Below are 15,003 nucleotides of genomic sequence, written 5' to 3' on the forward strand. Positions count from 1 at the left end.
TATTATGGAAACCTGGGGGGATGATTTGCATAACTGGAATGTTAAAATCAGTGGTTACACCTATTATTCCCCTCTACTCAGCACTGGTGAGGCCACAACCGCAGTATTGCATCCAGTTTTGGTCCCCTCACTACAGAAGGGATGTGGACAAATTGGAGGGAGTCCATCAGAGGGCAAAGAAAATGATGAGGGGGCTGGGGCAGATGACTTACCAGGAAAGGCTGAGGGAACTGAGGTTATTTTAGTCTACAGAAGAGAAGAGTGAGGGGAGATTTGATAGCAGCCTTCAACTACCTGAAGTGGGGTTCCAAAGAAGATGGTGCTCGGCTGTTCTCAGTGGTGGCAGATTAGCGAACAAAGAGCAATGGTCTCAAGTTGCAGCTGGGGAGGTCTAGGTTGGATATTAGGAAACACTATTTCACTAGGAGGGTAGTGAAGCACTGGAAAGGGTTACCGAGGGAGGTGCTGGAATCTCCATCCTTAGAGATTTTTAAGGCCCAGCTTGACAGAGCCCTGGATGGGATGATTTACTGGGTGTTGGTCCTGTATTGAGCAGGGGATTGGACTAGATGATCTCCTGAGGTCTCTTCCAACCCTAATATTCTATGATTCTATTATTTTATTTAGGAAAGACTGAGCAGGCAAAAGGGGATGAGGAGTGGCACTCCAGGTCAAAAATGGCATTATTTATTTCCAAGTCACTGATAACTTGGAAGATTATCTTGAATGCTGACAGATCAATGTCCTAACAAATAAAGCACAAGTTGGGATGTAAGCAAGTGGCCTTCTCCCAGGTGCCCCCTTGTGGTCTCAGGGAAGCCCTGCAAATAGATTCATAGATATTTAGGTCAGAAGGGACCATTATGATCATCTAGTCTGACCTCCTGCACAACGCAGGCCACGGAATTTCACCCACCACTCCTACAAAAAAACCTCACACCTATATCTGTGCTACTGAAGTCCTCAAATCGTAGTTTAAAGACTTCAAGGAGCAGAGAATCCTCCGGCAAGTGACCCGTGCCCCACGCTACAGAGGAAGGCGAAAAACCTCCAGGGCCTCCTCCAATCTGCCCTGGAGGAAAATTCCTTCCCGACCCCAAATATGGCGATCAGCTAAACCCTGAGCATATGGGCAGATTCGTCAGCCAGATACTACAGAAAATTCTTTCCTGGGTAACTCGTATCTCACCCCATCTAATAGCCCACCACAGGCCATTGGGCCTATTTACCATGAATATTTAATTACCAAAACCATGTTATCCCATCATACCATCTCCTCCATAAACTTATTGAGTTTAATCTTAAAGCCAGATAGATCTTTTGCCCCCGCTGCTTCCCTTGGAAGGCTATTCCAAAACTTCACTCCTCTGATGGTTAAAAACCTTCGTCTAATTTCTAGTCTAAATTTCCTAGTGGCCAGTTTATATCCATTTGTTCTTGTGTCCACATTGGTACTGAGCTTAAATAATTCCTCTCCCTCTCCGGTATTTATCCCTCTGATATATTTATAGAGAGCAATCAAATCTCCCTCAACCTTCTTTTAGTTAGGCTAAACAAGCCAAGCTCCTTGAGTCTCCTTTCATAAGACAAGTTTTCCATTCCTCGGATCATCCTAGTAGCCCTTCTCTGTATCTTTTCCAGTTTGAATTCATCCTTCTTAAACATGGGAGACCAGAACTGCACACAGTATTCCAGTTGAGATCTCACCAGTGTCTTGTATAATGGTACTAAAACCTCCTTATCCCTACTGGAAATACCTCTCCTGTTGCATCCCAAGACCGCATTAGCTTTTTTCACAGCCATATCACATTGGCGGCTCATAGTCATCCTATGATCAACCAATACTCCAAGGTCCTTTTCTTCCTTCATTACTTCTAATTGATGAGTCCCTAGCTTATAACTAAAATTCTTGTTATTAATCCCTAAATGCATGACCTTACACTTCTCACTATTAAATTTCATCCTATTACTATTACTCCAGTTTACAAGGTCATCCAGATCCTCCTGTAGGGTATCCCTGTCCTTCTCTAAATTGGCAATACCTCCCAGCTTTGTATCATCCGCAAACTTTATTAGCACACTCCCACTTTTTGTGCCAAGGTCAGTAATAAAAGATTAAATAATTGGTCCCAAAACCGATCCCTGAGGATCTCCACTGGTAACCTCCCTCCAGCCTGACAGTTCACCTTTCAGTAGGACCCGTTGTAGTCTCCCCTTTAACCAATTCCTTATCCACCTTTCAATTTTCCTATTGATCCCCATCTTAATCCAATTTAACTAATAATTCCCCATGTGGCACGGTATCAAATGCCTTACTAAAATCTAGGTAAATTAGATCCACTGCGTTTCCTTTGTCTAAAAAATCTGTTACTTTCTCAAAGAAGGAGATCAGGTTGGTTTGGCACGATCTACCTTTTGTAAAACCATGTTGTATTTTGTCCCATTTACCATTGGCCACTTGCCTCAGTTTCCCTCTTGGGTCCCCAGTAACTCCATGTAAGGAGGCACCAGTGGTTAAGTCCCACTGCTGCTCCTCCTTCCTTCAACCCTCTCTGGCCCTTGACTCCTGCTCTCCAGCTTAGAGTCAGCAAGCATCACCCTCTGCTGCTCCTCTTGCCTTCAGACCTCTCCCAGGAAAAACCTTCCATCTCTGGAAGTTCTCTTCTTCTGCCCTTCTCCTGTCTGACTCAGTCTGCTCTGACTCCTTACGTCTCTTTCTCACCAGGTCTCTTATAACCCTGAGGTGTTGCTCTGCCCTCTTAATTGACCCAACTGGGAGCTCCTGGACTGGAACAGGAGAGCTGAATCCAGTTTCATTGAATGGGTCAGCTACCCTGTTGCATGCTATAAACCACCAAATGACACTAGGAAACAGAACGACTGGCTTTTTATTCACCTATCTGTAATGTGTAGGGAAAAAAAGTGGTGTGATCACAGGGCACTTCAATATGAGTGTCATATGCTGAAGGTATCATGCTGCCAGTACTAAAACATCCTTGGAATTTCTAAATATTATAGATGATAACTTCCTATCAAAAAATGTTGCATCCAACATGGGAGAATTCTTTATTAGAGCTTGTCTTTACACATAAAGAGGAACAGATCACAGAACTAAGAATTAATGGTAGCTTAAGTACGAGTGATCATGGCTTGATCACATTTATAATGTGCAAACAGTATAAAGTCCAGCCCAGTGACGTATATAGTTGGTGATGTAAAAGGGTCAATTTCATAAAGCTGAAAACAATTAGGAGCCAAATCAGCTGGGAGCAAGAATTTCATCAGAAAAATGTAAATGATAATTGGCAATTGTTTAAGAAGACTTTCCTAGATGCCCAAAAAGCCACTGTCCTACAATCTAGAAAGAAGGCCAAATTGATTTTTAAAAATTGTGTAGAGGGGACATGAAGGAAGCTATAAAAAATATAAATAATAATATATAACAAATGGAAGGAAAAGGAATTAGATTGTAATGAATATAAATCAGAAGTTTGGAATTGTAGAGAATAGATAAGGGAAGCAAGGAGAAATCTAAGGCCAGCAGAGTTCAGGACAATAAGGAGGAGGTTTTAAGTATATTAGGAACAAAAAGAAACCTAGCAATGGTATTGGTCCATTACTAGATAAAAGGATAGGATTATCCATAATAATATAGAAAAAATAGAAATGTTAATTAAATATTTCTGTTCTGTGTTTGGAAAAAGAACAGATGATATAATCATATCATATATGATAACACTCTTTCCATTCTACTAGTATCTCAGGAAGATGTTAAATGGAAGCTACTAAAGATAGACATTTTTAAATCAGGACATCCTTGAGTTTTAAAAAAGCTATCTGAGGAGCTCACTGGACTATTCATGTTGTTTTTTATTAAGTCTTGGAACACTGGAGAAGTTCCAGAATAGTGGAAGAAAGCTAATATTGTGCCAATATTTAAAAAGGGTAAATGGAATGACCTGGTAGTTATAGACCTGTGAGTGTGATATCAATCCTGGGCAAGATAATGGAGCAGCTGATATGGGATTCAGTTAATAAAGAATTAAAGGAAGGTAATATAATTAATGCCAATCATCATGGGTTTATGGAAAATAGATCCTGTCAAACTTACTTGATATGTTTTTTTAAAATTAGATTACAAGTTTGGCTATAAAGGTAATAGTGTTGAGGTATTATACTTATATTTCTAAAAGACATTTAACTTGGAACTTTTGGTTAAAAAACTCAAACAATATAAAATTAACATGGCACACACCAAATGGATTGAAAGCTGGCTAACTGTCTCAAAATGTCATTGTAAATGGGGAAACACCATTGAGCAGGTATGTTTCTAGTGGGGTCCCACAAGGATCAGTTTTTGGCCCCTGGCTTGTTAACATTTTTATCAATGATCTGGAATAAAATATAAAATTATCACTGATAAAGTCTGTGGATGACACAAAAATTGGGGGAGTGGTAAATAATGAAGAGAGGTCACTGATACAAAGCAATATGGATCACTTGGTAAGCTGGGCGCAGGCAAACAAGATGCGTTTTAATATGGCTAAATGTAAATGTATACATTAGGAAAAAAGAATGTAGGCTATATTTACAGTATGGGGTAGTCTATCCTGGGAAGAAGTGACTCTGAAAAAGAGTTGGGGATCATGGTGGATAATCAGCTACACATGACTTTGTGGCCAAAAGGGCTAATGCGACACAGGAGACTCTTGAGTAGAAGGAAAGAGGTTATTTTACCTCTGTATTTGGCCGTGGTGTCACTGCAGCTGGAATACTGTGCCCTGTTCTGGTGTCCACAATTCAAGAATGATGTTGATAAATTGGAGAGGGTGCAGAGCAGAACCAGAAGGATGATTAGAGGATTAGAAACCATGCATAATAGTGAGAGACTCAAGAAGCTCAATCTATTTAGTTTAACAAAGAGAAAGTTAGGGAGTGACTTGATTACAGTCAATAAGAATCTACTTGGGGAACAAATATTTGAAAATGGGCTCTTCAGTCCAGAGAACAGTATAACACGATCCAATGGCTGGAAATTGAGGCTAGACACAGTTAGGTAAATAAGGCATAATTTTTAACAGAGTGGGCAATTAACCATCAGAACAATTTACCAAGGGTTGTGGTGGATTCTCCATCACTGGCCATTTTGAAATCAAGACTGGATGTTTTTCTAAAAGATCTGCTTTAGGCATTTTTTCAGGGAAGTTCTATGGCCTGTGTTATACAGGTGGTCAGACTAGATGATCACAATCACCCCTTCCAGCCTTGGAATTTATGAAGCCATGAACTAGAGGAGATAGCTTTATGCCACCTTTACATCCCCTGATCTTGGCTGGGGACATAGTTCAGCTGGCTATACTTGTTAGAGCCTCAGGGATGCCCTAAGTTGTATCCAACTGTCCTGGGACCTAAAATGTCATTTTGGCAACCAGGGAAAGCCGGAGCACAGAACTGCTCAAGTCATGTCCTATCTGCTGTCCCTGAGTGCTTGGAAGTATGTGGCATAGAGCTGGTATATTGGATTGATATCGTTTTGGGGGTTGCCCCATTCTGGAGGAATACTCAGCTAGCTGGTTAGAGAACCAGAGGGTTAACTCAAGCTGCTAACCTTAGTTAAAAGCCAGCGTGCCATGTTTTCACTGCTATTTCTAATCCTTTTTCCCAATGCAGACATATCCTTAGATCTGATCTACTAATAGCTGATTGAGTCTTTTCTCTTTTGAATCATCCCCATAGGAATATACAGTTACTTAAACAGAATGCAACCAAAATGAAAAATTAACAAATAAACAGAGCACTATAAATTCAGTGTGCAATGCAATAAAATACAATGTGCACTTTATGGAAAGAATAATATCATTTACCAATAAATCACTAATAATTGAAAGGGAACAGACAAATTTTAATACTTTGCTACAATACCGTCATACTAACAATATATTCATTAAGTTTTATGATCAAGAGTCTTTGCAAGTATTGGGAAAGGCCCCACAACAGATTTGTGCTTATTTCTAAAATCAGGCACTTTGCCACAATAGACTGTGACAGTGTTTCAAACAGGCTCTTCAGAGAAAATCAAAGGACTCTAACTACTGCAAATGGAGAGAGATGCAGTGCTGTCAGTTAGAGAGGGGGCCCATGCCACAAAATTCAGATCAGGATTTGATCCAGATTTCTCAGTTCTCCCCCCAAATTTTGAGGTTTTGTGATATGGGGATTCAGGTGGGCTTGTTATAAACAGAGTCCCTAACTGTGAAATACAAAGCCACAGATTTTAAGTCACCAAAGTTCATGCATTCTTATTCATATTAATCTTTCTCTTAATTATTATTTTAATGATGTGCCCAGCACCATAAAGGCTAATGCTGCCCCAAAGAGCTTGCCATCTAATATTCTGACAGAAGAGGCCTGGGGAAACCCTTAGTAAGCAACAGCCAGATTCTGCCACGGTTAGTAACATTTAGGGGTGCCTTACTCTGCGAGCAGACCTATTGGACTAGAATCTCAGCTGGTGTAAAACAGTGCTGCCCCACTGAAGTCAACGTTGCTAAGGGTGGAAGAATCTGTCTCTAAGTCTGTGTGCTCATTCCACAGTGAACTAATGAAGCCTGGGAGATTATAGCTAACTTGTAACAAAGGTAATAGCTAACGTTCCTCTGGCCATTTCTCTTTGGAAGGGGGAAGGAGATAGAGTGCCATAACCAAACAGTAAAAGAAATCACACAGAGGATTTTTTCAAGCAGAATATGAGGAAGCATCATTATGTATCATAGGGTAGCTCTTAAATATAATTTACAATACAATAAAAGTTTAGTTGCTCAAGACATTGCCAGGATCAGTATTTTGGAAAACAGTTTGGATACTGTGGAGGCAGCAGAAGTGAACAGGGGAAACCAGATTAAAATTTTGAAACAAGCTGTAAGCCCTTGGCAAAGCAACATTCTTTATTAGAGAAAAATGTGATTCTCCACAGCATAATCATTCACTGAAAATCATGCATGAATAATGCGAACGGCAGAAAACCATCCCCAAGAAGTAGTATAGCCTCTTTCAGCCCATGGGGAAATTATCAGAACCACTCAGGGAAAACCTATTCTTGTAGAATAAAGCATACCAGGTAGGGCAGATATTGCAACAGTAAATCTTCCCATCGGCCTATGCTTGGAAAGAAAAGCACTAGACAGCTACTTCCAATGTGGTGCAGCCTGTAAACAGCTACTTTGTGAGCCCAGAACCTTAGACTCCAGCCAGAAACAAGGATGTTCCCCATCACAAGACAATAAACTATCTCCATCAAATTTCTTCTGCTGCAATTACATTTTTAATATGTTAGGGAAAGATCCTTGCCATACTTTACACCTGTAAAGTGAAATACACACCCACAACCTGATTTTGATCTCTCATATAGAGCTGGGCAGGAAATATTTTCCCCATCTCGTGAATATTTTCGAGAGTTCAAAATTTCCTCCTATCTTGAATCAGGACAAAAACTCAAAATCTCAAAAATATTCATGAACTGCTCTACTCACTTACACCAGTGTAAATCAGAAATAAGTGGAGCTGGCCCACTGTGTAAAGCCCATGTAATTAGGCCTCATATAAATCAATAAAGTCTTGGTTACAGATTTCTCAGAAAAGATTTTGATTTTAGTTACCTTTGGACTTCACTCCCCTTTTTCCCCCCATGTTTGCTTTCTTTGATGTTCTTGAATACTTGCTGTGTTGGCTTTAGAGAGAATGTTCAGATACTCCACAAACTGCACTAGTGTATATGAAGTTAACGTTACTATCTGTGAGCTTATAATTATAATCTTGATTATTGTGGGGCTTGTTCTTTTCTATTTCATAGTCTGGCTCAGCTTTTTTATTTCATCTCATTCTCTTTTTGTGGGACTTATGGCCAATTTCCCTGCCACACCTTGTTGCAGCAACTGTGACTAAGGTACATTAGAAAACAGATGATATTTTATTGTCCTTCTGCAGGACATGTGTGTATTGTGTTTTTTCCATTAAGTTTAATGATACATTCTTATGGTTTTCTGTAAAAATCAGTAACGTGGTTTATAAAAACAAAAAACAAAAACAAAAGCCCCACTACAACCCCAAAACAGATATTAATGCTATATAAGTTCAGATGCAAGTTAAATGGCCTTCAGAGACCACATATAGTAGATTCTAAATGAGGGATGAAATCCTGGCCCCACAGGAATCAACAGGAGTTTTGTCACTTACTATAGTGGGGTTAGGATTCCCTTAAAGATATTTAATGGATGAAACAACCTATGTGTAAAAAATAGCAGTAGGTAACATCCTACTTTCCAACAACTCCACAGCTTTTTGTGCTATTAACAACTGACACTAAATTATTATAGAATGTTCTTAGAATAAGGCACGATAGGTAGATGCCTTGCAATACTGAAAAATACGAATACATTTTTGGAGAGAATGGTTTTCTGTCTTGTAGATTATTAAAAATAAATCAATGAGTTTATTAAATCCATCGTTTAAAATTACAAAAGAAATCAGTTTAGGGAAAGGGATGCTGCTTACATTTATCTGCTCTCTGATTATCATCACCATTTTTTGTCAGTAGCAGCTGAACTTGAGAAGAGCGGTTCTCATGAGAAGGTGGGATGGATCTGGCCAGCCTGCAGGTTTTGCTGTTTTTTGTGAATTCTGGGTTGTACATCAGGCAGAAGCTTCCCCAAGGGTCACTAAAGTTTAAAAGGCCTGATTTCTCACTTACACAAACCTCCCTGTACACCACTTGGATCCTAAAATGGGCGTAATTTTTATACCCTTTGTTTAACTGGGAATCTGGTCCTGCTGAGAACAGACCAGCAGGCCTCGTGGTCCAGGTACCAGGTCTTGCTGCACTGCATGGAGGAACAGGATGATCCACCTAGCGGGAGCAGCACTGCATTCCTTACTAGGAGGAGGAAAATAGGTTAATGAGCTGGCCACTACCCTCCAACAGACTGAGTAGGCAGGTAACAAGCTGTTAGCAAATGGCATTAACCAAACTTACAAAACTTCAGAAAGGTTTAATTTAAAGGATGGGTAAATATTCAAGATGATATTTTAATTTAACTGAACCTGTTCACTTGTCCTGAGTGACAGGTACATGAAGGGTTAAATTTTGCCTTCAGACAGACATGAATATCATCCATAATGTTCACTCAAAGCCTGATTCTGACCTCACTGACACCAGTTTTACATTACTGTAACTGCGCTGACTTCAGTGGTGTTATTACTGATTTACATCAGTGTAAGTGAGAGGAGGATCAGGCCCTGTGTGCAACCCTCCACTGGGAGAATCTGCATTAGTTAATTTTGCACTTCAAACTGGAAAGCACAAGATATAATTCACAAAGAAACCACCTCCTTTTACCATGTGACTGGTAGTGATTCTCCATCACCTGCTTCCTGTGCTTTATCCTACGTTGACCTAAGTAACATACTGTGGACTAGGTGATGTTAGGCACAACCCTGATATGGGCTCCTGTGTAACTGCACCACCCCAAAGAGAGGCCCTGTGGAAGCAGTGTGTCCCTGAGACACCCTCAGAGTCACAATTCCTTCCCTTCCTTCCTCATTGCTCCTGGGGTGTAGTCAATGCCTGCTGGCTTTTACCAGCAGCAAATTAGCACACACACCACTCTGGCTCACCTGGGGGCTTGGCACTAAGCTCTGCCCATTCCCCACTCCTCCCTGACCGCCAACTCCAAGGAGAGACTAGGAAGGCATACAGGTGATTACTTCTGTGACCCAAGGTCCGGGTAGCTCATGTAGGAGTACTGGGTATAAGGTGGGGAGAGCAACTCTTACTCCCCTTAAAGCCTGTACAGCACAAGCCATAATCTAGCCCTACCTTACTAATATGACATCCAAGGAAAGGAAATGATTTTCTGCCTTGCACATGAACGCTGCCAATTTAAAATTAGAATTTTAGCCACAGGAAGCTAGATTCTAGAGCTACAGGAAGCAAGTTCCAAGAATCTTCTGCTTGATGTGCTTTTCCCTGCATATGCTGACTTGACTATCCCCATAAATATACGATGCCACCATTCTGCCAGGGAATTTTCATGCAGCATCCATGAACAATTCAGCAAAACAAAAACAAAACCAGTTTATGTACATGTTGCTTGAGTCCTCTTTATTAATATTATCCGCTGTTGAGTAAACCCATTTTAAATATGTCTTGTAAGTAAATTCTCCAATGTTTATATAAAACAGTACTGTACCTTGAATGTATCTGCGCTGTTGGGATTAAACAGCTGGTGCTTCCCAGATCCCAGAATAATAGGACCAGACGACTTGTTTTCTCCATAAGCGTAAAAGGACACTGTTGCTGTTGTGCCAGCTGTTTGGAAGCCCCCAGTGACTACAGTAATCTTCCAATCTTCTTCTGCAGAGTAAAAATAAAATGGAAACACTTTTATCAGAGTAACTGCTATGTGGCTGGGAAGCTGCCTACTGCAAATCATGCATGACCAAGTCCAGGGGACTGTAACTATTGTGCACCTGAGAAGCAATGGTATTCAGAGACATGCTGGCTGAATTGCAAAATAATGTTGGAAATTCAGGTTCAGCTTGGATAAGGATCCAACAGCTCAGATGCTTATCTTGGCCGCTCCTCAAGTCTGAAAAGTTAGGCTGGAAATCTCATGAGAACTGGCTGCTCTCTTGAGATTTCTGGCAATTTCCCACCTGAAGCATCTGTGATGGATGCGGGGGGATCCTTTCCTGCAGGATTTGGGTCACAATCCTCCTGGCTGCTTCCCATAAATTCCATAGGAACAAAAAGTATCACAACATTTCAAAACCTTTACAAATATTTGAATTAAGTCAACATTATCCTCATCTTGTCTCCTTATCCCTGCCCAAATATTAGTGTGTCATGTAACCAAGCACGCTAGTTGCCAGAGGAAAAGTGTGGGATTGAGATCATTTGTGAGTGGATCTCTGTGTCAAAGGAAAGGTCCAACAAAAGTTTGTGAACCACTGATATAAGGCATCCCTGATCTCTGTATACTTTAATGCCATTTCTTCTGCAATACACTGCATACATGTTACATAAATATCTGCAATCGGCTTAATACAAATCTCATTAAGAAGATCAGTTCACAAAAAGAAATTGTGCTTCTACATCTGAGAAGCAGGAACCATGAGCTCTCAGCCATTACTTTTATTGTGGTGTTTTTCCCTGTGTGTGCAACAGGTTCCACCTAGTGACTTTAATTCATTTTGGAGAAAGCAAAACAGTTTGGAGAAAAAAAAATAAAATCCTAGCCCACAGACTTGTTGTAGATAAATGCCACAGTATATACTGCAGTTTTATTAATAAAAAGCCTTGGGTTTGTTAATTCCCACATGAGTCAAGACTCAGGAATCAGACAGAAATGCTTTTTCTTGGGCCATGGTTCTACTGCTTCCTCGGGGAGGAGTTGGGATAGGCAGTGTGATCTCCTGTTTTCCGTGCCGGTAAGGGCTGGGTTCCCACTGAAAATGAGATAGCAAGTTTCTGTGGGGAATAAGGACCTCATGGGAGATTTTCAAACACACGGGGGAAGCTAAAGACTCATTTCCCATTGAAAGGCAATGGGAGTTGGGCAGCTAACTAACTCCCCTTCGTGACTTTGAAAATTTCCCCCCTCATGTCAATTTCTAGAGACCCACTTTCCTAGAAAAGGAACCACATTTACAGGCGGCAGGAGATACATTCACCTCCATTGGAGGAAGGATTACCCCAAAAATACTGAAGGTAGAAGCATTAAAGAGGTGAAAAGGGGGTTTCTGAAGGACTACAAACTCCAACACTGGAGTCTCATCACTGAACAGATAACATAACAAATAAAGAACATTATTGACAAGATATAAAATGCAGCATGTTGTACCTCAGTTCAAATTCTGAGTTCCAAAATTCTGTGGAAAGACACTGCAGTGCTAAATTTTAAATGTGCTAAAAAAATATTTTTTTGCCTAGATTTCTATGTTGCCTCAATTATAGTGTCCCAAAAGTCTTTCCTCCTACATTCTAAAGACTGTTCATCATGTTAGTATGATGTTAGTAAGAACTTTCTCCTAAAATCTACTTAAGTGATGTGGGAGTGTTGTGCTTGGGTTTGGGAGTTTGGGGGGCAGGAGGGGATGAGGGGCAGTTATGATCCTCAATTTATGTCCTTAAGGCAGGCAGTGCAGTCCCGGAGTATCATTATAAGTGCTCTCAAGTCTGGACATTCTGCCTAGCTTTGGGAAACGCAGGGGAGACGGACGGAACCCTTTACAAGTAGAAATGGGCCCAAGCAGTGAAGTTCAGCTATGCCTCCTGAGTTGAAACTCTTGAAAGATAGGGATATTTGGATTCAGGTTTAAATTTGGACTGTTATGCAGTATGGGGCCATCACTGAAGTCCAAATGCTAATCTCAACCAGGTGTGAATTTTCCCGGAGGCATGCTGGGGGTCTTGGTTTGCACCCATCTTGCTTGCACTGAACTCCTAAAAGTTTTGAAATGTGATTTGTTGTTTGGTATAAGAAGAGATGCAGAAGTAAAAGGAGTGTGTGGCAGTGGAGAAGACAGTAATAAAGACAGACAAGGAGAATGATACAGTGACGTGTATGTATGAGATAAGGATCTCAAGAATTTCTAATCCCCACCTGGAACCAAGTGCCCTAACCACTGGGATGGGCTATAAAATCAGTCAGTTTCTCTCTCAATATTTCCTGTTGGAGCTGTTCCATTGTGTATAAATAATTGAGCATCCAATAGAACAGAGAGAGACTGACTCTATAGCCCAGTCTCACTTGGGATGTTGGAGTCCAGGTTCAAGTCCCTGCTCTGAATCAGGAACTTAAACCTGGGCCTTCCAAGCCACAGGTAAGTACTCTAACCACTGGACTAGTGGCATTCTAGGATTGGCTCATTTCTCATATAGCCTAGAACTGAGGAGGTTTGCATCAAAGCCGATAGGTATCCAGAAAACATTTCTGTTTCAACAGAAAAAAAAAAAGGTACTTAGATTTTTATCAACCAGCTCTACCAGTCAGCAAGATGGTGCTTCATTCTGGTTCTGGATCAGGGTCAAAATGCTAAACTCAGAGTGCTCTTTGCAGACCCAAGCCTGTGATGGCCACTGAAAATAAGTGAACTGAATGCATCATGAGCTTAGAGCCCCACTCCCCATCATTCTTCTAGATGTAAGTGGCCATTGCTATATGCAGTGATTTTACTGCACAGTCAGACACACTTGGCTGAATTGATACAATGTAGTATCCAGTTCTGTGGACGCAGGAAGGACTAGACAGAGTTCCTTCTAAAATTGACTAAAGCCTAGGAACTGGTTTGGTGGAACTATGGCAGTATTAACGAGGAAACCCCAGTACAGAGCCTGGTAACTGCATAGAAAATATTATTTCTGAGAAAGGCAAAAAAAGGATTAAGGCAAAAGTAGTTGTTATTCAAAATAAAATTTATACAAGTAAAATGTGGATTTGAATATAATTTGTATAATAGATACAAATTTTATAATTAACGATTTGCCTTAGGGACACCACTTGAAAAGAGGTAGTTGAGTCTCAGTGGATATCTTGATTGCTACCATGAATTATGAACACATTTTAAAACTTTCTCCTGACATCTTCTAAATTGTTTCTCAAGCTGCAGCATAAAGTATTCCTTACAGCCAGGGGGGAAAGTTGTGTTTTATTCAGATATATGTAACGTAATTGTATCAGGACAGAAAAGTCAATCTGGACAAACAAGAAATTGCAGGTAGAATTGGAAAATGGAGAACTAATAGAAAGAGCTAATTATACATGGCCTTGGGTGACAAAAGCCACAGAGCCATGATGGAAAGATTAACTAAAGAAAGTAAAATTAAGAAGGATCATCATTAATTACCAGGAAAATTATAAATGCCCAGATAACCAGTGAAAGACCTCAAAATTATTGGCATGAAAAATGATAAAATAAGGAAAAGAATTTGCAAATAGCACCGTTCAAGTGATTTATCATTTAAATCAAAATGAAGAGTTCATGGCTTAGTCAAATTGTGTATTGTAATTAAAATTTTAAAAGCAAATAAATAGGCAAAAAATGTGCAAGGCAGGTAGTTCTGAAACAGAGACACTCTTGATTAGAATACAGAAAGCAGCTCAGGATTTACCATTTGCTTCATCTTGCATTTTCAGTTGACGATTTATTTGCAGTTCTGCCAAAAATAAAATATGAAGTGCAGTTAATAATAGACCTGGCTGGTTACATTAAGAAAAGGTGGAGGGAAAGATAGCATGATATTAACCCTTGGGCTCCTGCATAAGCAAATCGTCCCTCTCTCACCTCCTAATAAATATAATATAATATATAAACACACACATATATAAAAACTTGCCTGGGAAATGGAACTGGGGAAGCTGCAAAAGGGTTACGGTTAAATTTTAAGTATAAATTCAGCACAAAGATTCTAAGCAAACCATACAAATTATTTATTTCATCTCCATAGTGTAACAATAACCCTTACCTTCAGGGTAGAGCTCAATTTCTGAGTGAATTATTCCCTGGGACATAAATGGAAGCCACCTGAGCATAAGCAAGCAAATAAGAAAGAAGATTGGAATCAATTTGTTCTTCATTGCATGTAACTAAATGATCGGAGGATTATTTTGAATGTTGAACATGAGTAGTAGCAGGGGCATTGTCTCTTGAGCAGGTGCCTCATAGTTTGATACATAGTACAAATTCAGGCCTCGATCCTACAAAGGGACTGTGCAGGTTTAAGAGCCCTTGCTGACATTAACTGCACCTTTGCAGGATTGGGGCCTAAAGACAACATTCAAGATAGCAGAGAACTGGTGTGGAAAAAATAAGAGCCAGCTTCACCCACAACCGCTGAATCAATATCAAAGGCATCTTATTTTAAAGAGTTGGGATAAGGACTGCCTACCCCATAACTCTAGCCTTGTTACCCCTCAAAGAGATAGTTATTTTTACTTAAAGGTAAAC

The 15,003-nt window shown here is 40.2% G+C and overlaps 1 protein-coding gene across 1 annotated transcript in view; it reads right to left on the reverse strand.

Annotated features, from left to right (window-relative positions):
- Positions 1 to 15,003, reverse strand: part of RP1 (RP1 axonemal microtubule associated) — a 295,171-nt gene that overhangs the window by 176,034 nt on the left and 104,134 nt on the right. Inside the window, exons 22-24 of the mRNA XM_073329615.1 lie at positions 14,522 to 14,580; positions 14,168 to 14,212; positions 10,245 to 10,408 (exon numbers count right to left, since the gene is read on the reverse strand). Of these exons, the coding sequence (XP_073185716.1) occupies positions 10,245 to 10,408; positions 14,168 to 14,212; positions 14,522 to 14,580 (268 nt within the window). The remainder of the gene's footprint in view (positions 1 to 10,244; positions 10,409 to 14,167; positions 14,213 to 14,521; positions 14,581 to 15,003) is intronic.

This window comes from Lepidochelys kempii, chromosome 2, assembly GCF_965140265.1.
Source record: "Lepidochelys kempii isolate rLepKem1 chromosome 2, rLepKem1.hap2, whole genome shotgun sequence".
NCBI classification, from domain to species: domain Eukaryota; kingdom Metazoa; phylum Chordata; order Testudines; family Cheloniidae; genus Lepidochelys; species Lepidochelys kempii.